This window comes from Ctenopharyngodon idella, chromosome 18 (assembly GCF_019924925.1).
Source record: "Ctenopharyngodon idella isolate HZGC_01 chromosome 18, HZGC01, whole genome shotgun sequence".
In the NCBI taxonomy this organism is placed as follows: domain Eukaryota; kingdom Metazoa; phylum Chordata; class Actinopteri; order Cypriniformes; family Xenocyprididae; genus Ctenopharyngodon; species Ctenopharyngodon idella.
This window is the reverse complement of record NC_067237.1, coordinates 25,725,809-25,750,165: the sequence shown is the minus strand read 5'-3', so window position 1 is coordinate 25,750,165 and position 24,357 is coordinate 25,725,809. Positions and strand designations below refer to the sequence as shown.

The window sequence follows — 24,357 nt, the reverse complement described above, 5'->3', positions numbered from 1 at the left end:
TCGTTCCAAGCCTGTATGACTTTCTGTCTTTCTTCTGTGGGACACAAAATAAGATATTCTGAAAGAGTCAGTGGGTCTCATTCACTAATAATTGTGTGGATTATTAGTATTTATACACACATGAGAACTTCTAACGAAAAAATTCCACCTAATTTACATCACGTGTGTACGCACATGGATTTGTTCTTAACAACGTTAATGAATTTAGAGTATTCTAAATGAGTGGCCGCATGCCTGAGGTCAGAAATTTGCATAAAACACTTCCAAATCATGTCCATATAAGGGCTTTCCACACATTCCTTTTCAAACATGACGTTCTCTCGGACGCACTCTCGCCTGAGAGCACACGCAGCAAGATCCTCGAGCAATGTCAAGTGTGCCTTCCTCCAAACAAGTTCAAACAAAATAAATAAATTTAATACAGACCCAGATTACTGTCCTCTGATTAGCCACCTGTACATACGCGTATCCTCATCTCTATGCAGAGGCAACTCGCAGCTCGAGCTATAATGCACCTTTTCTTACTCTTTTATTGTATACAGTAAATGTGTGTGTGTGTGTATAAATATATGATGATGAAATATATCTAAATTGAAATATGTATGTATAAAATTTCATTTTAACATGTTTATAAGACCATCCACAGCATGTGCTTTTTGCGTATGTGTGGTTTCAGTTGTTCCTTGCATTTTTTTGTAAATTTAGAATAAAATTTACAATGAAAGTTATTGATTAATCATGATTTGTTCATGAAAATGTTTGTACGCAGATTTCAGGCACAAATCCGTGCGACCTGATGTTTGGACCCCGTTGACTTTCATTGTATGATTTTTTTTTTATATATATATATATATATATATATTTTTTTTTTTTTTTTTTTTTCTAAATATCTTCCTTTTGTATTCCACATAAGGAAGAAAGTCAAACAGGTTTTGAATGACACGAGGGAAAGTAAATTATGACTATAATTTAATTGGGTGTACTACCCCTTTAATAAATTCCTGAATAATTAGGCTGGTTTTGCTGTATGTGATTTCTCAAATTCGTTGTTAAACACTGTTGATATTTGAAATCAACCCAAACAAACCCACCCCTCTCTTCATTGCTCCACCTCCAAAACTCATACTCCAATACTAACCACCCTGCTCCAAATCGGTCTCAAACCCCGGCCCGATCGTTGCTGGCATTCGAGGCGAGTGCACTACCAATGACACTAAACACCTCATTCTCTAGCGGGCGTCAATGTGCACTAGTTTAACTGCAAAACTCTCACTATCTGGCCACTTTTACACATGTAATGCAAGAGTGGATGTCTGTTTATCACAGCTGACTCGCAACAAAATGGTTCACGAAAAATAAAGCGCAGATGATGAACAAACGACAAGGAAGCACAAAAAAATTTACGTACAGTACACAAGAGTAAATACAAACAGGAGTTTGTTGTTAATCGCCAACAGAACAGCAGCTCCAGACAATCAAAACCCAGTGTTACTTACATGATAAGGAATCAAAGCAGCCTCCAGCTATGGAAAGCTTTTCTAATATAAACACGGGTCCTAAAGCGCTTGCCCAGTCATAAACCTTCATTGCAGTGATATTCTTTTGAGCTCTTTTGTATGGTGTCCCATCTCTCGTTCTGCAGTTTTTTTTTTTTTTTTTTTCTTATTTTCAAATCTCCCACTTGCTCGTTCTCTCTCCTCGACCGTCATACGCCCCCAATGCTGATTGGTTAGACGTTTGTTGTTGGTATCGGCCCGACTAACTTCCAAACTGTGTATTTGAAATAATACTGAGTCCACCTTTAACCTGATATTCCAGCCCAGGCTCTGTGGGAACATTTTTGCAAAATGAAAATCCGACGCAAACAAGCTGTTTAAACTGGACGTGTCAAAGCGTGTGACTTCACAGTTCACCCAATATCAAAGCGAGCTGTTTTTCAAGCTTGATTAAATAAATGCTTTGTTTTATAATGAGACGGACGTTTTAAGCTATGAAACTCACAGGATGTTTTAATGCCATATATCAAAAGATCAAGGCAAATTTGATTTCTCATGTTATGACCCCGTTAAATCACTGGTGCTAAAAATATTAATGTTAAAATAAATAATACATAATGACAAAAAATATAATAAACTTGTCGTATGTGGAGGACTAGTCAATCACTGTGGCTCATGCCTAGTCCATATGAGCTAAAACTCAGTACTGTTCTCCAAAGAGCTGGTATTGGACTACACAAAAGAAATTGAACTGTTCTGCCAAGAGAGAAGACAAATTGGCACATTTGTTCATTTAAAATTATACACTAATGCATGTTTGAATTGGCCTGAATTGAAAAATGTAGAGGGGAATAAAATATTTAGTATAATGTCATGAACTCAGTGTTTTTAATTTAGCTAGAAGTCTCCAACCAATGCATCAAGCAGAGAGCAGATTTGTGTTTGCAAAAAAAACAAAAAACATAATCATTGTTATTTGATGGAAACCTTCTAAAAAGAGCTCGCTTGACCTGGAAATTTACAGTGATCAAAATCTTTTATACTGCGGGTGTATTTACTTGATTACATGCATTAAGAGATAATGAACAGCCACAAAGTTGAGCAGATTATCTACATATGCTAGATGAAAGTGCTGGGGGAAAAAAAGAAGAAAAATTTAACTGATAAATGAATCATCTGACTGTAATCAAGCACAGAGTGAGAGAACATTTAAAGCTGTTTTACAGCTCTGCATCACATTTACGTCTGCTGGTCTCTGAACATTTAGCCAGTCTTGCAGTTCAAACCAAAGCTAGTTTCATTTTCCTCTTGACCGATCATAGTCTCCACACACCCATCAGTGACAGACTAGCTAATTCTCTACATGTCCTGCTCATGCTATGTTGGACAGAGTATTACAGATGGCCAGATGGTGTACAGGTGCAAGGCTTGAGTGGTTTTGGTGTTGTGTTGCAGTTTTGCATTTTGGCTGTATGATTTGCCAGAAGGGGAGTTCCTAGAACAGGTGGTGTTGTAGGGTTAGCAGTGAACTTAGCCACTGTTCTCTGGCCTGGGTCCTTATTACAAGGCAGAAGAGAGTGAACAATACACAGCACAATCTGGATAATGTGCTGCAGGATTCACCTTGAGTGGGCAGAAACCACCCAAACTCAGCATGATGAGGCCAAAGTGACACAGTCAATGAAGGGAATTAAAGGAAACACTAGATCGAGATTGGGTGCACTTGCAGAAGTCTGCTGTTGATGACAAGTTTTGTCAACCCATTTAAATTATTTCACAACAAACCAGTACCTTCATATAATTGGACTTTGTAATTTTTATTAGAAATGTAATTTAGATAATGCAGACCTTACAAATTTTTAACATTGGTTTACAAATGTGCATGTTTGACATTGATTGTGTATTTCAGTGGTTCACTCCATTGTTCACAACAATATTCAAAGGCCCCATAACTTGATTTTTAGTTGTCTGCACTTATTTTAATGCTTTTTTTATCTAATTTGAAATTATTCATCTTGAGGCTCCCTAAATGACCTCCAGTGGGACCTGCTTGAGAACTGTTTGTTTACAGTACTGTACATATGTGCAACTAGTGAGAAAAACACAATACAAATGTTATATATTAGCGAAACAACAAGTTGTCAGGGTTCCTATGTTTCATTGTGGTTTTTTTTCCCTTTTTTCCCCCTACGACACCGTTTTCAACTAAAAACAGAATAAGTTTTATGTGTTTTGGCTGCTCATTTACATGACAACAGAGTTTTGGTGGCCTGAAAACGCAACCTTTTGAAAACGGGTTTCAAAGTGTACGTTTTTGAAAATGATACTGTTGTCATCTCTGTGTAAACTGCAAAAACGTGAATCTGTGAAAACGGTGACAGTATGCACATGCGTATTACGTGTTTAGTCTATCCAGCTTATTTTTCAACACGGAAGTAAGTTGTTTTCTGTGAATGTGCGAGATTTCCGATTTATTAGCCGCTACATGGAAATAACCAGAAGAATATAAAAGTGCAGCAAACTGTAAAAATAAGATGGATAGGCATGGGCGTTTGGCGCGAGTGCTCTGTAAAAGAATGTGTATACGCAGGCGTGTAGTCTTTCTTTACAAAGTAATACAGCGTTTTTAGTCATTTTCGCAGATCTGTGTGAACGGGGATAGTTTTGACAACGTTCTCATCTGTACAAAGAAAAAACTTTTCCGTTTTTAGTATATTGTTGTCATGTAAACGTACCCCCAGTTTCCCAGTGTGTCTGATTATTGATTACGTTCACCTGTTCAGTCAATTATCTTATTAGTTATCCCTGTTATTTAAGCCCAGTGTTTCCTGTGTTCTTTGTCTGATGTCATCTATGTTATGTGGATGCTTTTGCCTGTGTTCCTATGTTTCTCCTGAGTGGATTTATTAAGGTGGATTTATTCCTGAACTCTTCCTCGTCATGCGCTTCCTGTTAGCAGCCACGTGTATATAGGGTCATACACTAAGAGAAATGCCGCACAGCGCCACGTCTTTAAAAATCAAACACATTAACTACGACTCCGGCTGTTCAAATTCATGCCGCATCACAGTGTCACTCACATTGGAGATTGTGTATTGTGCATTTTTCCATAATTTGTGTGGTTTGAATAAATATGTATCTTATAGAGAAATAATATAGATCACACTTTCTCTTTCCGTTTGCGCTGTTTTTTTTTTTTTTTTAGAATACCTTAATTCAAACTCATTGACGCGACTTTGTTCATTCTTGAAGTGAACTTTTGCCTATTGTGATTGGATTCACTGGGTTTCATTCACTAAGCGTGCGTACGCGCAAATTTGTGCATGAAATCTGTGAATGAATGTTTTCACGAACAAATCATAATTCACCAAAAACTTTCATACTAAAATTGATTCTAAATTTATGGAAAAATGTAGGAACAAATGAAACCGCATGTACGCAAAAAGCACTTTCTCTGTGCAGCCTTATAATCATGTTAAGTTATATTTCATCTTAACATGACTATAATTACTGTATAGTATATTATATTATATTATATTATATGATAAAATTAATAAATAATACAATCTCATTTCATCTTAAATATTATTTCGCAGAACCAATTCTTTGTCTTTCATTACATTCAATTCACACTGCAAGCTTACATCTCAGCTGAAAATCTAAATTTGTTTTGCCGTGGGGCAGGAAATTCAGCAGTAGAATAATGGTGCAAGAAAAACTGATTAAGTGGGTTGGGAGGGTCGATTACTAATTCCATGGCTTTGAGACTGCAAATTGACTTTTTTTGTAGTTCTACGTGCTTTTTATCAAAAGTGTGAAGGAAGTAAGAGTGCTGGCAACCCTGCAGTGCTCCAATACTGATGCAGGAGAAATTGGGAGGTGATTGCCCTCACATGCAGCTTACAGAATAGGTTATTATATGACACCTAACAGCAGGAGTTTCCAAGCCATAAAGTGCCAGTATGCCAGTGTAGGTCAAAAGTGTTATTGCACCAGAATCACCTTTATTATAGCTGGAGCTGAGGTCCTGAACGAATTGACTTGCTTGAACTCCTTAAATGAGCAGCATGACTTGAAAGAAAATGTTCCGAAGTGGAGCTGTGCTTACGCTTGCCTGCTGTTTACTATTCCAAGCACTAACATCTTTTCAGTTCCAAGGTTACAGGGTTCACAAAAAGAGACTCTGGAGTGTCTCACAGATGTACGTATAAACAAACACACACGTGGTTACCTCTGCAGTGGTGCTTGTCTTTGTTTGGGAAATAGTTACAAGCTCAGGGTAACCAGAAGGTTGCAGGTTTTTTTAATCACCCGAGTCACTTAAACCCAAGTTGCGTCAAGTGGAGTCCACAGGTCTAGATTGCATCACAATACAAAAAACTCCTGTATTTTGTTTTGGCTTTTCTTTTAAATTATTTAATTGGCTTTTTTGCTTTTAATTTAATACAATAGAAGAGAAGCAACAGGAAAGTGAGAGGATGCTTGGGATGCATGGTGTGGTGTTGAAAGGCCGTTAATGTATGTGTGCACGTCTGATCATTTTTCCTTTTGTGCTGCATACTCATTTTTGATTCAGCAGATGCAGAGATAGTAAATGGAGTAAATAGTGTCATCCATCAAAAGATTCGTTCTACAAGTAGCTTCATCCCAGAGTTAAAGATGCATTTTTAATGCCCGCTCACTTGTTATCTTCCCCTATAATTTTCTTGAATTAAATTTGCAAGATACTCAGATGTATACAACTCATCTCGTGTAGGCCACACTTTATGGGTGCTTTGCTCTCCCTTAAGCTCTCTCTCTTTCTACTTTCTTGTGCATAGATATACAAACACATTTTTTTTACAATCACAGTTTTGAACTTTTCTACATTGTTTTAAATGAGTCATTAAGAACATGTTTGTGATGCTATTTATTGGAAGAGAATTTATTTATATATTATTATAAAAATAATACTTTTCATTATATTTATAAAAATACTTATATATTAGGGATTTTAACGTCTAATCGACGATCAATTAATTGTCGATAATAATTTAATCAATAAAACTTATCAATGGTCGTTTAAGCAAGGTCATCATTAGATTGCATAGTTTTGAGGTGTGTGCGGCTCATGCACAAAACACGTGCAGCAGACACACAAGGAAAAATGAAGTGAGTGAATGAACCGCCGTAGTTATGTATTCTACATGTTTTAATGTCTTCGAACCATGCAATGGATTAGGTAGGCTAGTGTTTATTTCGAAACATAATTAACCAAGGGTCCAAAAAACGAACAAGTGATTTTGCTGAACATAAGAACTACTTACTTGTGTAAATGCCACAATAAAAGTACATAAAATAAACAAGTAATAAGATCCTGGTGGATTTGTGATGATCTTCTAGAGCTGTTTCAGTTGTGTGCTCCTATTCTATGGCGCATGGTAAATTAAGACCTGTCAATCTGAGCAATCAAACCAATCCAGCTGTAAAACAGTGTCAGATTGGTCTCTACACATCATCCCTACCCACCACACCTGAGAACCAGATTGAACTTTCAAATGACGTTGGAAAACACTGCATCATGATCTAGATAGAGACCTTATGTAGCCCTGCCCCTTTTCAGCACTGCGCTCATCGTGTTCTGTCTTCCAGTTTGTATTTCCACAGAATGAAGGTAATATCTTAAGGATTTATGAATCAACCACTTGTTTAAAATCTTCCTGGTCTACTGACATTTATTATGACATCTGCTCCAAACTTTGCATTATAACTTTCACTAACTCTACAATAAGAAAAAACCCTTTACCAGCTAATTGCTCTTCGACAGCTATGCCATAGAAATATACAGAGCTAACGCAAAAACAGAAGTTCAAACACAAAATTCTAAAGATGGCTGCACGTTTGTTTCTCTGGCACATACAGCAGTAAGGTCTATAGCTTTAGCCAAGCAGCATGTCATGTCACTCTGTGATCTATGCATTGTCTTATGTTTTGTTTGGCTTCAAGACAACCTGCTCTAAATAAAGATATGTGATCTATTATTTACGGTTTATTATATGTGATCTATTTTTACGGTAATGTTTCGCGAAGTTACAAATTGTGGCACATAAGCATCATGCGTATACTGTTTACATGTGCGCCAACGGCGCTTTTTTATACAGATACTTGGTATAGTGTGGTTTCTTTCTGAAACCGATATGCTTGTTGTATTCTGCTAGTTGAGACATTTTCAATGATATATTGACAAGTCTATCTGTTATGTGTGATGATTTTACAGATTACATTTTTATTTAAAGGAGTTATTTTTTCACGCTATGAAAACAGAGCACTTCAAAACTGTCAGCAAATTTAAAATCACTTGTTAAGTGATGGTCATCCCTATATTCATTGTAAAGCCAAGCTTCTAAGCTTTAAAATAACACCTGTTTTATGTTGGTTAACTTAGCTTATATGATTGTGTTGGTTAACTTAACTTATATGATAACTTAGTAGCGCCCCACACACCCCCACCCACCTGTAATTTAAACAACGATTGATTATGGGATTGTATGTAAATTGACATCCCTACATATATAATTTGAATATAGTATTCGCCTCACTTTCTACAGTTACGTATTAGTTAGCTTAGTCACCTTTGGCAGCAATTACTGTGTCTATCGACAAGAAACTGATGCCTTGACTTCATTAAGTTAAGCAGGAACTGTTTGAAAACTGCAGTGTTTAAGTAATTTCACACACGCTTAATTGGAATGACTGGGTCACTCCAGGACATCGGTGTTTTGGGTTTGAAGTGTGTACTTTGCTGTATGCTTCAGGAATCTGTCCTGTTTGAAGATGAATCACCCTTGTTAAGTCTTAGTGCTGTGGAGGACAGTAACGTGTTTTCTCCTAGGACTTTCTTGTTCTTAGCTTTATCTATTGTTCTTTGTGTCTCTCTGAGTTTTCAGCCTCTGCTGACAAGCAGCATTATGCAGCCATCACTATGCTTTACTCAAAAGCCTGAATCATACTCTATGCACATGAATTCAGGCTCTTCTAGCTATGCAAGCTAAATTTTTTGTTGTTGTGTGAAAATGCATTCTAAAAGTTGCCACAAGGTGTAGTATTAGCTTGGAACATTTTTCATTTACTGTCAGTTTTTCTCTTATAGATCACTGCCCCATACTAGTGTACGTTTAAATGGCGAGAGCTGCTGAAATCCACTGATATCAATTTTTCTGGGAAGCAACATTTAAAGGGTTAGTTCATCCAAAAAATGAAATTTCTGCCTTTAATTACTCACCCTCATGTCGTTCCAAACCCATAAGACCTTCGTTCATCTTCAGAACACAAATTAAGATCAAATTGAAATCCAAGGTTTTTTTTTTATCCCCACAGAAAGCAACACAATTACCGTCATTCAAGGTCCAGAAAAGTAGTAAAGACATCGTTAAAATAGTCAATGTGACTGCAGTGGTTCAACCTTGTGGTTCAATACTTTTTTGCGCAAAAACATAACAAAAATAGCAACTTTATTCAACAGTTTCTTCCATACCCTGTCAGTCTCGTACGCAGTTGACGCAGTTCAGTGCTTCTGTGTTTGCATCCGAATGACGACTCAGTTAGGCTGGTAAATCTGAATGTGGTTGGTTATTTTACATGTCAAAACTGTTTAAGTATAGGTTAACTACAATAAATCACAATGTGCACCGGGTGAATTACTTAATGCAGGTAATTCAGCTTTTAATTTCAACTGAATTTAATTCAGTTAAATGTCTTGACATTTTTCACCTTGACATTATGAAATACCTTTTATCCAATTCATATATAATACAGAAGGTGATATGTTGAAGAATATTGCTTCCATGGACAAAAAAAAAAAAATAAATAAAAAATACTGAGATATTTCTAAAAAAATATCTTCTTTTGTGATCTTGTGTACAGGTTTGGAGCGATATGAGGGTGAAAAAATTGATGACAAAAATTCCGTTTTTGGGTGAACTATCCCTTTAAACATTGTATATTTCCACCAAGCCCTCATTTCTTTCAGACTTTTTCTTTACAGACCAGCATGATGAATTAACCCATCCGTTGACCTCTTGGTTATTTTTCCACTGAGATGTTTATGGGTTGGCTGTTAGGTATCCATGTCTGTTCAATGTCTCCTGGGTCCTGACTAAAAGCTAGAGATGCTGCTCTGAAAAGGAAGGAGAGGATGTTACAGTGCCATTTACACTTAGGCCAGAAACAGACTGTTCCGTTGTATATAATTTCAATGCGTTATGTTACTGTGATGGTAACAAGTAGATAGCTATAACAGGTAGTTAGCTATAAACATGTCAGTTTGATGTGAGTCATTGTTTTATATGTGGCCAGCTGCATTTTTCTTTCCACTGCAGCAAAGCAAAATGAAATATAATGACTGTCTCTAAAAATGAGCAGAGGAACGAGTTTTAATGGTTGCTACTCCTCAGATTTCTATAGTCTGATGTAGAGATGATCTGGCAGATGGAGACCACAAAACTGCTGGTGCAGGACTACGGCAGTAAACCTCACTTGACAGGATTTGCAGTAACCTGCCATAAAGGACAGATCAAACGGGCCGAGTGCAGCGTCGGTCTCAAGGGATCGGGGGAAAGAGCATGCTGAAGAGAGTGAACAGAATGAGAGCGATGCAGTTAGATAAAAAGGTGTGGGTGGGTGACCAGTCCCTACAAAGGTCATGTGGGAACAGTCACAGGTAGTTGCAGGCAGATCCATTTTTGTGTTCGAGATATATGTGGTGAGTTGATCTCTTGCAGCGGACAAACTCTTTGCAGCCTGTCTCTACACACATATTCAGACACACAGTGCAAAAGGCTGCCCAATGTATGGTCTTATGATTTCCGCAATGCAAAAGATAGAATGAACGGAATCTTGGAATCCAGTCATAAAAAAAGAATTTACTGTATAAAGTGGAATGTCACAAAATATGGCAGTATTTTGATGAATAAATCAAACGTAAGGCTATACAACCACTATAGTGTCTGTGAATAATAAACTGCTGAAGGACTGCTATTTAAAAACAAAATCTGCATGTTCTGTGTGTCTCTGTGAATGAGTGGCACAGTTTCGTCTACACATACTCAAGCTCATTCTGCCCTCTCACTTTATGAAGACACTTTACATTAACTTCACCTCCAGAGCTGCTCTGAGAGATACTTCACGAGCATTTCACTATTTTTGAAAAATCTATCATCAGATACACAGACAAACTGAAAGATCTTCACTACAACCCACCAAAATAGAAGTTCTGTTTCGGTCCTAACTTGAAGAACGTACAGAAATATATATTACTGTTGTGCGTTAGAATGTACTTCTGACTTTTTTCTTGCAATTGCGAGTTTACATATCGCAATTTTGACTTTTCTCAGAATTGCGTGATATAAACTCGCAATTGTGAGTTATAAAGTCGGTATTGCATGATATAGTCGCAATTGCATGTTTATAAAGTCACAATTGCGAGATATAAACACGCAATTCTCACTTTTTTACTCAGAATTGTGTTTCTATCTTGCAATTCTGATTTTGTAATATGCAACTGCGAGTTATAAAGTCAGAATTGTGAGTTATAATGTCAGAATTGTGAAATACAAACTGAAATATAAAAAAGTCTATTTTCCTTAGAACTGGACTTTATAAGTTGCAATTGCGAGTTTATATCTCACAATTCTGATAAAAGAAGTCAGAATTGCAAGATGTAAACTCACAATTGTGAGAAAAAAAGTCAGAATTGTGGGTTTATATCTCGCAATTCTGACTTTATTTCTAGCAGTTGCGAGTTTATATTCCGCAATTGTGAATTTATAATGCGCAATTGTTTGTTTATTACTGACTTTATTCCTCACAATTGTTTATATCTCACTATTCTGACTTTATTTCTCGCAATTCTGACTTTATAACTCACAATTGCATGATATAAAGTCAGAATTGCGAGACATAAACCCGCAATTCTGACTTTTTTCTCGCAAATATGAGTTGAGAAAAAAAAGTCAGAATTGTGAGATAAAAATTACCTATTTTTTTAAATAATTTAAAAAAAATATTTATTTTTAAAAATAATTTTTAAATTTCATGTGGTTACATTGTTTAAATTGTTAAAGCTGTATGCATTAATTTGATTGCCAACATTTTTGATAGTAAATTTTTATTAAACCATAAAACATAGAATTCAGAGAAATAAAAAAGAGACAACAACATTTATGAAAAACTAAAACAATTCATAGGGCACTGTTATTGTTAACGTTTTATTAATTCAGTTGATTAGACATCCTTCTTGATTATTAAAAATTAACCATTCAAATTAAATTAAATAATAAAATAAAAAAATGGATTCCAGAAAAAAAAAATCAAAAGGAAAACACAGAATTTGGGAAAAATATAATAGATTTCATAGAGATTTCATACTAATGCCTACTTGCTCTCTCCTCATTTATCCCTTCATCTCTTCATTACTCTCCATTATAGGAGCATAAGGTGGGGAGAAGAGAACGAGTGTGTCTCAGTTAAAAATATGTAGTGCTTAGCAAGCGGGAGATGGAGAGGCAGGTGTTTAAGATTCTGAGATTGTCTCACTGTGTACTTTATCTAGTGCAGAGCTGTACCGTACCATCCCAACCTGTGCTTTATATTTCAGGTTTTTGGGCTAGGAGGGAAAGAGACAGAGAAAGAGGGAGAAATTATTCAGGAGGAGAAATTGAGTAGAGTACATTTTGGAGGATTACACAGATTAAAGCATCAGACTAAAACTGTATGTGCGTGTGTTGGTTATAAATAGCATGCACTGAGCACAATAAGATCAGGAACATGTATTAAGAAAATGGGTTTAATTTTAATTTTGTATTGACTTTATCTCAACTGTTTCTCCTAGACAGCAGTGTGATGAAATGGAGAGCAAATGAAATCTCTTGCTTAAATCTTCTGAAATCTTTTTGTGCTAAGGCACAGACCGTAATCTCACATTGGTAAGTTTGCAATTTACCTATGTCTGTAATCAACAACAACAACGACAACAACAAAAAACATTTTTCATCAAATTCCTCCAAGGCCAAATGACCTGAGCTAATCTAATGTTTCTGTTGTTCTCTTGTTTCTCTTTTTCTAAGGAATTCTAAGGGATTTTAGGAGAAACATTCCAGACAAATCTGATGCCAAAAAGAAACATAACCAATGTAGGGCTGGGCTGTATGACAATATATATTGTAGCGACAATATAAATTGTTCTATTGATTGATTCAATGAGAAAATAAAGAGTGGGACTTGAATGATTTTAAAAAGAGTCATTAAAAGTTTTTATTTTTTACATTTGATTATTATATTTCTTAGTCTTTCTTACTTGAATGCTGCTGTCAGACATATTGTGCCTGAAAAAACAGACTTTGTCATTTGCATTTTTCTCAGATTTTATGTGTCATATTGTTTGTTATTTGCATCTTCTTATTTTTAATAATAGAGATCAAATAAAATAACAAAAACAACTATATTGTGATTTCGCTAATATCACCCATATCCAAGAACTCTGTTCAGAGTACTTTCACTGTCCTTGAAAACCTGGAAATTTCAGGAAATTTTAAAGGCATGAAAGTAATAAAATCTTTAAAGGTCACAGAAAAGTCATGGACATTTCTGTAGTGAATATGTTTTTTCTAGTTATGAACCTACAAGCGTAACAGGTAATCTGTGTTTTTGTCTATTTTGGATGGGTTTGAGTTCTGTTTCCTAGGCTGTGTCTGAAATCGCCCCATATTCACGATTTCCTACATTAGTCTAGTAATGTAGTTCACTTAAACGAGTGAAAGAAAATGAGTGAGCGAATTTGGACATTGGGGTTGCTGGAAGGGCTGTCGCTTTTGCATAGTTTGTGCTTGCTGTTTAATAAGTTTAAATTTATTGTTTAATAAAAAACTTAGCAAACTGGCAGCTCCAGTAGTAAGATGAAAAGATTTATCTTGAACTCTGTCATGAAAACTAAGTATAAGCCTTAATTGAACATTTTTTATAGTCAATTAAAAAGGAATTTAAACCTTCATGATACACTGTAGCCACATTGGACCAACCGTTTTTTAAAATGGATGGATGGACAATTCAGCTGCAGGCGCCATCTTCTGGTCAGACACAGTAATTCATCCACAGTAATTCTCCAGCTGTTGAGCGTATATCTGCTGTGCACTCTTTATTGTGGTACATTGTGGGATTGAATGAGTGCACTCAATAACGTCCATATGGTTTCGGACACCACTACAAATGGCTGTCCCCTCAAATGGTGCCCTATTTAAGGGTTTGGGGGGACGATTTCAGACACAGCCCTATTTTTCAGTTCGTTTCTATGGTTTCTCATTGATTTGATTATCATGTGCACCTGTTATTCATTTCATTGATTGGTTTGTTTGTATTTAAGCTCTGTGTTTCTTTCAGTTCGTCGTCTGTTCTCGTCAGGTTTATACAGTTATTCTGTTTGAGGTTTTCAGTCAAGCATGTTTTGTTATTAATAAATCTTTAAACTGCTGTGATTAGATCCATTTCTCATCTTTATTTGTAACCGCTGCTGACAACAAGAGACTTAGTTATTTACATATATATGCATGTTAAACTGGGATAGGAGAAATTTTTTTTTAAATTTTGGATTTTTTTCAAGTCTCTTGACTTACTGTATAATTGTATTTTCTCTAGGAGCCCATATGTATGTTTGTGTGTGTGCATGTGTGTATGTGTGTTTGTATTTTCTAGAGAGGAAATGGAGGTTGGTTGCCAGTAAGACCCAGACGTGGTATATCTGATCATCTGTCATGTTCCTGTCTGTCTCTGCTCTGTGACTGTATTAGTGCACAGGGTTTCTGGGTTACTGCGATGTAGCACACAGAGTTCTTTCAGTGTCCCAATCTCTCCATCTCTGCCTCTGCCTCTCTCTCAATCTCTGGCAATGACCTCAAGGTCATTTTGACATATGCCTTCATCAGCACACACAACCTGGTAAACACCCAATATGACAGATTGAGCATGCTTTTACAGTTTTTTTGCTTACTTTATCCTTTATGTCTTTGAAACAACGTTCAATCAGAATATTGAATAGAGAGCAGACAGGGGAGTCGAGAGTACAGCGATTTAAATAAAAGCAATATGCTGACCTCAACAATTTCCTGCCTGTGGTCTTTTTCTAGGAGCTCTCAGAATGACGTGGCATTATTGACTCTGCGCCAGGAAATGTTTGACAAAAAAGTGGAAAAGAGCGAGACAGAGAATGAATAATGGACTTAGATTATGGAAGAGAGACAGTGTGTAGGCTCATGTCTGATGTGTTAGAGCAGGAAGACACAGTGAGCAGCATTGGAGACGACTTAATCACATTACATCATATCACACTATACAGCTACTGTCCCTGCAGGACTACAGCATCATGTTAAACATCCATTTACCTCAATTTCAAGGTGTCTCATTGTTTGTATGTGTTTTTTGGCCATTACTCATCACTCTTGCCTGTTAAAAGAGTTCTGAGAGAGTCTTCAGCCTCATATTTTATCACTTCTGTGACAAAGTCACAAGCTTGAAAACATCAGAAACAAGACATCAGTCTTGGAATGTGAGCTTTGTGATATCTTTTTCTCTCCTAGCCTCTCTCTCTCTCTCTCTCTCTCTCTCTCTCTCTGCTTAAATGCTTGAAATGTGCATGAATTTGCAGTGCCATGCGCATTTATATAAAATTCTCTTATTCTCACTAAGGCTTCATTTATTTGATCAGAGATACTTTAAAAACAGTAATATTTTGAATTATTATTATTATTATTATATTATTACAATTTAAAATATTTGTTTTCAATTTAAAGATATTTTAAAATGTAGTTTACTCCTGTGATGGCAAAGCTGAATTTGCAGCAGCAACTATGACACATGATCCGTCAGAAATCATTAATATGCAGAAATAGAAATCTTTTTTATTATTATAAATGACTTTACTGATACTTTTGATCAATTTAATGTATCCATGCTGAATAAAAGTATTAATTTCTTTAAAAAGTGACCCCAAACTTTTGAACAGTAATATATTTATATTAGCTGAGTGAACTTTGCCAACATGTTGCTCAGCTGGTGCAGTTTAATGAATCAACTGGCAAATTGGTCTTATTGAATCAGCTTGGATGACTCACTTACTCACAGGTTTTCATGCCTGTGCTCGGTGTCGCCTACTGGAAAATCAATGTCCTGTAAGGAACAATTGGTTTTGCCTATGTATCAATTTCTTTACAAAGTTACATTGTAATTTTTTTAAATAGGTAAGGTTTTTTTATGAATGAGTTAGATTAGAGAGTGTACAAATGTGCCTACCATACTCCTTCCATACTTTTGGAAAAGAATCCCAAGATGCACCTCATGAAGTTGGTGCCAAACATGTAAAAAGGGTGATGACTTAGGTTAATCTGAAATATAAGACTTGATTTAAAAAGTTTGGCCATGCTTAACATTGTTTATACTTCATGAACAACTCTATATCTCCATATTTTTTTACATTATTTTCATTTATTTTTTTGTCATCTTGTGTCCCTCCTCTATGCCATTTAATATTCAATCATGCGGTTACTCTGAGTAATAAAAGACTTTGCCCAAGGCCAGGGCCCTTATATCTGAAAGTGTAGAAGCCTAGTTGCAAGTGTTTTCCATAACTTAATCTGAATCTTTTTATAAAAGCTTTAATATTAGATGTTGAGACTAGAGTAATATAGTTTATGGTTTTCCAGCATGGCTTCCGCTATATGTGCCGTACTTATGCATTTAGGGCTAGACTCCTGCTGCGGTTTCGTTTCTCATGAATAATATTTTTTTGATGAATATCTGATGCATTTCCATGAAAATATAAGATGTGAAAATATTTGGAGGTCTGAGTTCAAATTGGAATTTTAGGAAACAGCTGACCCCAGGGGTTTGTGGTTTGTGTATGTTAGCATGTATGAAGGAGAATATGCTCTATAACAAGCGTTGACTTCTGTACATGGCGGTAATGTGTTTGGTGTTGTTTATCAGATCCTCTAGTTGTGTACAGTCAGATAAAAGAATGCGTGTGTGTGTGTTGCAGTAGCTCTGCTTCAATTATTCAACTCTCTGTCCAACCCCTTGTCTCTTCCTGACATCCCCACTCCTGGGTCCCCATATCTCATTCACTAAGCAGCTCACAGATCGGATTATCCCAACTGCATTTCGTTTTCAATACATCCATTTATGCATTCTCAGACCCTCCCTCTAGATTCAAACAGCCAGCCAGACCACCTAACATTCAATCAGAGACTCGTACAAGAAAGATGGCTGTCAGTTCGTATAACCTGTTTAGTGCTAACAAAGACTGAGACGTATGCTGGCAAGATTGCAATGCTAATTCTGTGTTTGGTTTTCATTTCTTTGTTTTACTCTGGGTCTGCAGCAGTTGGGTTGAGCTAAACCTATTCCAACCACCCTATTGATTTTAATTCATCATTATACTGTGCTGTTCACCCAGAATGCACATGAATCCCACATGTAAGGCCCTGCTATTTAAGGCTGAACGATTTAGTCAGAGAATCCTATTGTGATTGTGCTGTGAACTGTTAAATAATGAACATTTCATATTTCTGTTTTAAGGTTAAAAGAACAAGAAGCGTCATGATTTCAGTTTTATTTTGATTAATTGTGCAGCCCCACTGCTATAAATGCTGATCTCAAAAGCCCTGGTATAAGTCTTGGTAATCTGCTCATCGGCTCTGTAGGTGATTTCTAAATGTACAGGTTGTATAGATGCAGGGGCTGCGGCTGATTGGTTTTGGGCTCAAAGGAGGGGGGATGTCATTGACATTTCTAGTGGCAGTGCAGAGATAAGGTCATCCTAAGTGCATTAGCACTGAGAAATTGACAATCAGCTTGACGAGTTGCAAATTGTTATCCTTCTTTAACATGCATAATGTCTGCAGCTGCAGTCACAGCCACTTCATCCCCACCGCAGGGAGACGAGGAGCAAAAGTCTGAGAAATGAGATGAGAGGAAGGTGTTGGAGTAGAAGGAGGGAATGAGAATGACTGAGAACTGGGGAGACTGACAGAAAGGGAGAGAGAGGGAAAGGGGACAATGTACGTACTGGACGGAGGAGGACAAATTGTGTGCTGAGCATTTAAAATTGCTGAATTTACACAAATGAATCACCACAGAACTGCTGTGGTTTGATAATATGTCCACTCTAACTGCGAGTCTGTTGCTTCTATGAAAGATTGAGAATTTACAAAGGCTTTTCAGACTTGACAAGCAGAAGCATAAATGAGTTTTGAAAGATGTAAGTGTGGCAGAGTGAGGTTCTTAATGGAAGGCAGGATGTTTGTGGAGCGAGGTTTGCAGTATTTGCATTATGCAGTATTTCAGTTGGTTTCTTGATTCTGATTGTTTCAAGGTGTTGATTTTCTACTGCATTGCTATAAATTAGTTCACAAATTATACTTGAAACTAGAGATTGACTGATTTGTTTGTTGTTTTGTTTAGTTTAAATCTTTTACTGATAAACCTTTTGCTCTCACAGATATGTTATTTTAAATCTCCCTTTCGCAAACACTTTTCTATTTTAACTTCTAATACTGCTAAGCTGGCAGGTTAGTTAAAGGGTTAGTTCACCCAAAAATGAAAATGATCCCATAATTTACTCACCCTCAAGCCATCCTAGGTGTATTTGACTTTCTTCTTTCAGTCAAACACAATCGGATTATATTAAAATATTGTATTAAAAAATATTCTGGCTCTTCCAAGCTATGGGAGTAAATAGTAACCGATATTTTGAAGCCCAAAAAAGCACATCCGATATGGCTCCAGGGGGTTAATAAATGCCTTCTGAAGCAAAGCGATGGGTTTGTAAGACTATAATCACTAGATTCCGGTAACGTCTGTCTGCGCACTCACGAGAGAGTCGAGTTCCGGCGTATGATGTTGGACGTATGAGTAGTGTAAGCTTAGGTGAGAGTAGATGCCTCTCGCGATTCAAACAAATAGGGCTTGGCAACAAACTCAAGCTCCAACTACATTTCTCTTTAAAAATTCTCGTTTTACCCCTTATTTACATTGCACACGTCTTCAGTTCATTACAGCTCCAACGTGGCCACCGGAGTCGCTCACAACCACTCTAGTCAATGCTTGTGTTTACACCAGCCGCGCTGGGGCACATTTCAGAAGCGTCCCAGAAGCAGCTCGGCGCATTGCTTCACTAAAGCATCCAAGCAGCGCAGTTCAAATATAAAATCTTTCACTTCAGAAGGCCTTTATTAACCCCCTGGAGCCATATGGATTACTTTTATGATGGATGGATGTGCTTTTTTGGGCATCAAAATATCTGTTACTATTCACTACCATTATAAGGCTTGGAAGAGACAGAATATTTTTTAATATAACTCCGATTGTGCTTGACTGAAAGAAGAAAGTCATATACACCTGGCTTGTGGATGGCTTGAGGGTGAGTAAATTATGGGATAATTAAAATTTTTTGGTTGAATTAACCCTTTAAACACCTACCGCTGGTTTCAGAGACAAGGCTTAGGCTAGTCCTATACTAAAATGCATGTTTAACTGAAAGCAACTACAAATCCTAAATATGTCAGTGCCATTATTTTGTCTCTTATTTTTTACTAAGCCACATTTATAAAAGCTACTTAAATGTCCTAATATAAGTAAGGCCTACTCCTGGCTTAATTTAAGCCCAGTCTGTGAAACCAGGTCATAGATTTTAAATTTAGATGCTAAGTGTTTTTATTGATAATAAATGCATTGGGAATTAAATTAGTTTCTCACTTTGTCCCTTGTTTTGTTTTTTGTTTTGTTTTGTTTTGTTTTGTTTTCACCAATACCAATACTGATTAAATTAAATTAATGTTTTATTTCTATTTTTGACAATAAATGAATAATCATTACAGTACAACAATATAAAATGTATACATTAGAAAAATTTTATTCAATTTTATTTTTCATTATTAGTAGTGGTAGAATTTATTGGTAGGATTTATTCCAATATATTAAATATTTTTATATTATATTTATCTTCCCCTGTTAAATATTAAGCTTGAAATATTTTGCATTTTTCATTTTTCCACTGGAAGTTGGGAATAAACACATTATAAAGACACATTATAAAGACATGTGCATGTGGTACACCTGAAGTGTGACAGTCCATCATCAATTATTTCTTACATATCTTGTTCTCTGTTTGTGGCTATGTTTCACATCATAGATCTTACCACACTGTTCTGAATATTTGCTGCGAGATGTCATCTTTTTTACTTTGACTGTTCACATTTGTGTTTATACTGTAAATTACACACACCTGCATCATTGTGAACAGGCAGTTGACCACCTGTGAGAGAGCATATACAGAAACAATAACATGCTTTACATGGACAACATGACAACAACAAAACCGTTACATTTCCAATTGTCTTCAAGTAACTGCAAATTGAACAGCAAATTTGCTAACATGGCATGACTGTGATACAATTTTTTTGTTTGAACTAATGCATCTCACCAAATATTAATTAAATCTGCTATCTCAGCATCTTTCCAGTGATTCTGCTTGCTCCTCCCCCGGTTTTTAAGATTTTAGGCGCTTACTGGCACTGAATGATAACAACATGATAAAACGATGATGATATGCATACAATATGTTAACAGAATGTGTGATTTTAGATCTGACTGCATCAGATATATATAGTTTCAAGGATCACATCTAGAGGCATGTCACATGAAAGGAGAAATCCAATTTGGGTCACTTCCAGCATGTTGCCTGAACATCGAGTGTTTAATTCAGGCATTTCAAGGTCAAAATGGTCTGGTTTTTCTTTTCTGTTAGCTCTCCCTCCCCCACCGCCTCAATCTGACCTCTGACTCTGGCTAATTAACTGATACAGCTTGACTTATCGAATAGTGTGACTTGAATACTAAAAGTAAACACTGAGTTTTTCTGGAAAATGTTGTGGCTATCTGCCCTCTCCTTATCTTATCCATTTCCCTTCCTCCTTTTTTGTATTACTGACTAACCTTTTGCTCTCTGAGGTATTTTATATTAAATCTCCCTTTTGCCATTTTTTTTCTACTTTAACTTCTAATAAGCTAAACCTAAACACATTGATTTTAAATTTAGATCCAGTGCCTTTTTATTAAAAATAATTGATTTGGGAATTAAATTCATTTCTCATTCTCTCTCTCCGCAGGGTGTGTGCTCCCAGAAATGCCAGCACATGTTCATCGTAGAGACGGTGTGTGTGGCCTGGTTCTCCCTGGAGTTTCTGCTACGGTTCGTGCAGGCTCAAAGCAAGCTGGAGTTCCTCCGTGGACCTTTGAACATCATCGATGCCATGGCCATCCTGCCCTACTACGTGTCTCTGGTCGTGGGAGAAACCCCCGATGATGACAATGAGCGACCCTCTGGAGGTAAGGGCTACTTGGACAAGCTCGGGTTGGTACTGCGGATCCTACGTGCCCTTCGGATCCTGTACGTGATGCGGCTGGCCCGCCACTCTCTGGGCTTGCAGACGCTGGGGCTGACGGTGCGAAGGAGCATGCGCGAGTTTGGCCTGCTGCTGCTCTTTCTCTGCGTAGCCGTGACGCTCTTTTCACCACTGGTGCACCTGGCAGAGAGCGAGCTTACCGGAGCGCAGGATTTCAGCAGCATTCCCGCCTCTTACTGGTGGGCAATAATCTCTATGACTACAGTGGGTTATGGGGACATGGTGCCCAGGAGCATCCCCGGTCAGGTAGTGGCGCTCAGCAGCATTCTGAGCGGGATCCTAATCATGGCCTTCCCAGCCACTTCCATCTTCCACATGTTTTCCCGCTCCTACCAGGAGTTGAAACAGGAGAATGACAGGCTTTTTAAGGAGGAGTGCGCAGCAGCCGCAGCTGCTACCGCAGGAGCCGAGGAAGAGCAGGATGGAGGATGGGTGGACTTTCCTCCTCCTAGACTAGTTCTTACTCCAGACACCGAGACGCCAGGCTCTGTTGAAGACCTTTCTCTACTCGGGAATGGTGGAGAGACTTCCGGGAATAACAAGCACCCGTTACCAGCTGGAGCCTTTTAAGTGATGCACAACCATTGTACTCTTCTCTAGATCAAACCTGTTTTTCCCTGCCCTCATACTGAACCCTTTTGCAGTGGACAGGGTGAATTTTCATGAACGGCTCCGTCTAAAGAGTTAAAGGGCCTTGAACATACAGTATTTTGTCTTCCATCAGCCACAAGCTGACTATCTCAGTGAAGTACTATTTCCTTCATATTTACACTGTGGACTTACGTCAGATTTAGCACTCCATGAAAATCCATGCAATAGACATAAAAAACAAAGCTACATAGTTTAACTTTGGAGCCTTTTTCCACAGCGTTAGACATACGACAGAGAAATTTACATTTCTCAAAATGACTATATGCTTTTTTTTTAACAAATCCAAAGATGTGCTTTTTGTGGACTGTTTTAAATGCAAGAATTGCTCTTCCAGAAAATGTGCATAATGCATATAATTTTCTGCGTTGGTCGGGACGGACATGCAATGGCTCTTGAACAGCTCCAAATAAAAACAGCAGTAATCTCAGAGTCTTGTCCTGTTATTTAGTGTTCATAGAAGGATTTTTAATCCTCTTCTTTGAAACGCTTAGTCATTAGACACAGTCACCCTGTTCTCTTCTCTTCATTTTACGAAATATCACATGTGTGCCCCTGCCATCTGCCAGCTCTGAGGAGATGCAACAGTTACGGAGTAATAAATCTATGATTGTTTTAGTGTTTATTGCTAGAGTTGAGATTCAGCCATGTCGTGACCTCAGTGAGGTCAACCCTGTTTTCATCATCTTCTCCTCTTCTTACCAATTTCTCCCTAAGAGAGTCTGATGCCCCCATGTGAAAAGCTTCTCTGTAAGGTCACAAAATTGTCCCACTGCCCAATGTTTGCAGGGCTGATGGGGGGATCTTGATGAGGCTGGGGATAAAACATGAAAATAAATTCTCAGAGATAAAAAAAGTCCTTCTGGAGTCAGATTCTGTGACAGACTTTGCTTTGTCAACAAATCACAAATTTGCGCTTCTAATCCAATTATTCAGTCATGTTGCGTCAGATAAACGGCCTTGCTACTGTGCCGAAAGTCCCAGAAGGCTGAGTCATGAATCGGAAAAGGTACAGAGGAAGCAAAGAGGCTTTGATGGACCAATCAAATTACACGTGTAGCTTTTCTCAGGATTAACCAGCTGGTTGAATCATTAAATGGACATCAGCTTGTTCTTAATGTAAAGGTTAAACCTGTTTATCACTTGTTTTTCTTTCATGATACACAAGCAGGGCCAGGAACAGGTCTTAGTCCGCTCTCAAGTTACATAGTAAGTACACTACCCAGATAGTCAACCATTTCTGTCAAAATCACTATATTACTTACTAGAAATGTCATCATATGTTCTTCAATCTCTCAAGTCGTCAGAAAAGGAGGATAAGAATATATTTAATAATGGTACTGTACTTGTAAAGAGCTTCAATGAAGATAAACAAAGCCAAAAAATGATATCATGGCAGGCTCCGCAGCGATGTTGATGATAAATGCCAGCTACATTTAATGCACAACTTAAATTGTGTTGCAGGTCATAGAGTCATCAGCGTCCTAATGTTTAGTGCTTAAATTTGTGTTCACGTTATACTGATATTAAACTGTTATGTAACATAACCTGGAAGAGAAAACCATATTTTTAACCGTTTTGATGGAATGTATTCTATTGCAATAACAATTCATATGAACTTAATAACCATCTGCACCATTTAGCAGCATTAGATGGGGGGAAGCTTTGTGAGATATGCCATCAGCATAGCTATAAATATGCTTTTAGCCACAGTGCTTATTGAGAAATCTTGTTGAAGGATGGCTTGAATGATGTATCATATGCCATTATTTATCAAGAAAGGCCATATCTAGGTGGCAAGTGTCTTCTGCTGGCACCAGTGATTGATGTAAAAAGCATCAAGAAGGGTTTAAGAGGCCATCCATCAGATATACTTGATGGTAAGATTGATTCCTATTCAATGTATAAGTTGATTTTTAGATTTCAAAGTGTGGTAGATTTAAGATTTAGTTCTCTCATCAAGTAAACACATTTACAGTGCAATCTGAGCAATAAGTCAATGATGCATGAGTATGTGTATGTTTTGACATTTCAGAGCATTTCAGCAAAGAGTAACAGCACTTTTCTGTGCTTATGCACAGCAAATCTTTTAATAACAGCCACTTGAAATCCACACTGAAATATGACACATAAACTGTTCAGTCGGAGGTAAACAGGTCAGAGTGTAATGATCAATGAACTTGTTAAGAATAAACTTCACTTACTTGTTTTTAACATCATAATATGCAAAGTGAAAGCCCGAAACAGCGCAAATGTGTTTAGAAGGTTATCTTTTATTTTTCTTACTTCCTCCTTATAACTTTATCAAAAATGTGGGTGGTTGTGTAAGTTAGTAAATGTGGGTTTCTGATGTCAGACATTTTAAGCTTTTGGAACAAGACGTTTTTTGCAGCGTAGTGTCATTAAATGGCCTTTTGAACTGTTTTCGGTTCTTAAAGTTACAATATGTTTACATGATATATTCAAGATCAAGGAAAGTTGTATTTCTCATCACATCCTTTTAACTATTCATGAGTGGCATGAGTTCTGCAGTGTTGTCTGGATGCTTCTATTGGCATATCTGTGATGTTGTCATCATATTATATTTCAGGCTCAAATGTGACTTTTTATCACTTCATTTAGCTTAATCACGACATTTAGCTGCCTGTTGGCAGAGATGCTATAAGTGAACAGATGTTTGAGTTCTCACTATTCAGTTCTTTTTTTGATCTTGTATGTCAGCAAGG

General features: G+C 37.1%; 1 protein-coding gene across 3 annotated transcripts in view; it reads left to right on the top strand.

Annotated features, from left to right (window-relative positions):
- Nucleotides 1-23,853, top strand: part of kcng4a (potassium voltage-gated channel, subfamily G, member 4a) — a 35,263-nt gene extending 11,410 nt beyond the window's left edge. For all 3 annotated transcript variants that reach the window (XM_051869544.1, XM_051869543.1, XM_051869542.1), the window contains one exon: nucleotides 20,687-23,853. In XM_051869544.1, the coding sequence (XP_051725504.1) occupies nucleotides 20,687-21,553 (867 nt within the window). In that variant the 3' untranslated portion in view covers nucleotides 21,554-23,853. The remainder of the gene's footprint in view (nucleotides 1-20,686) is intronic.
- Nucleotides 23,854-24,357: the final 504 nt, after the last annotated feature.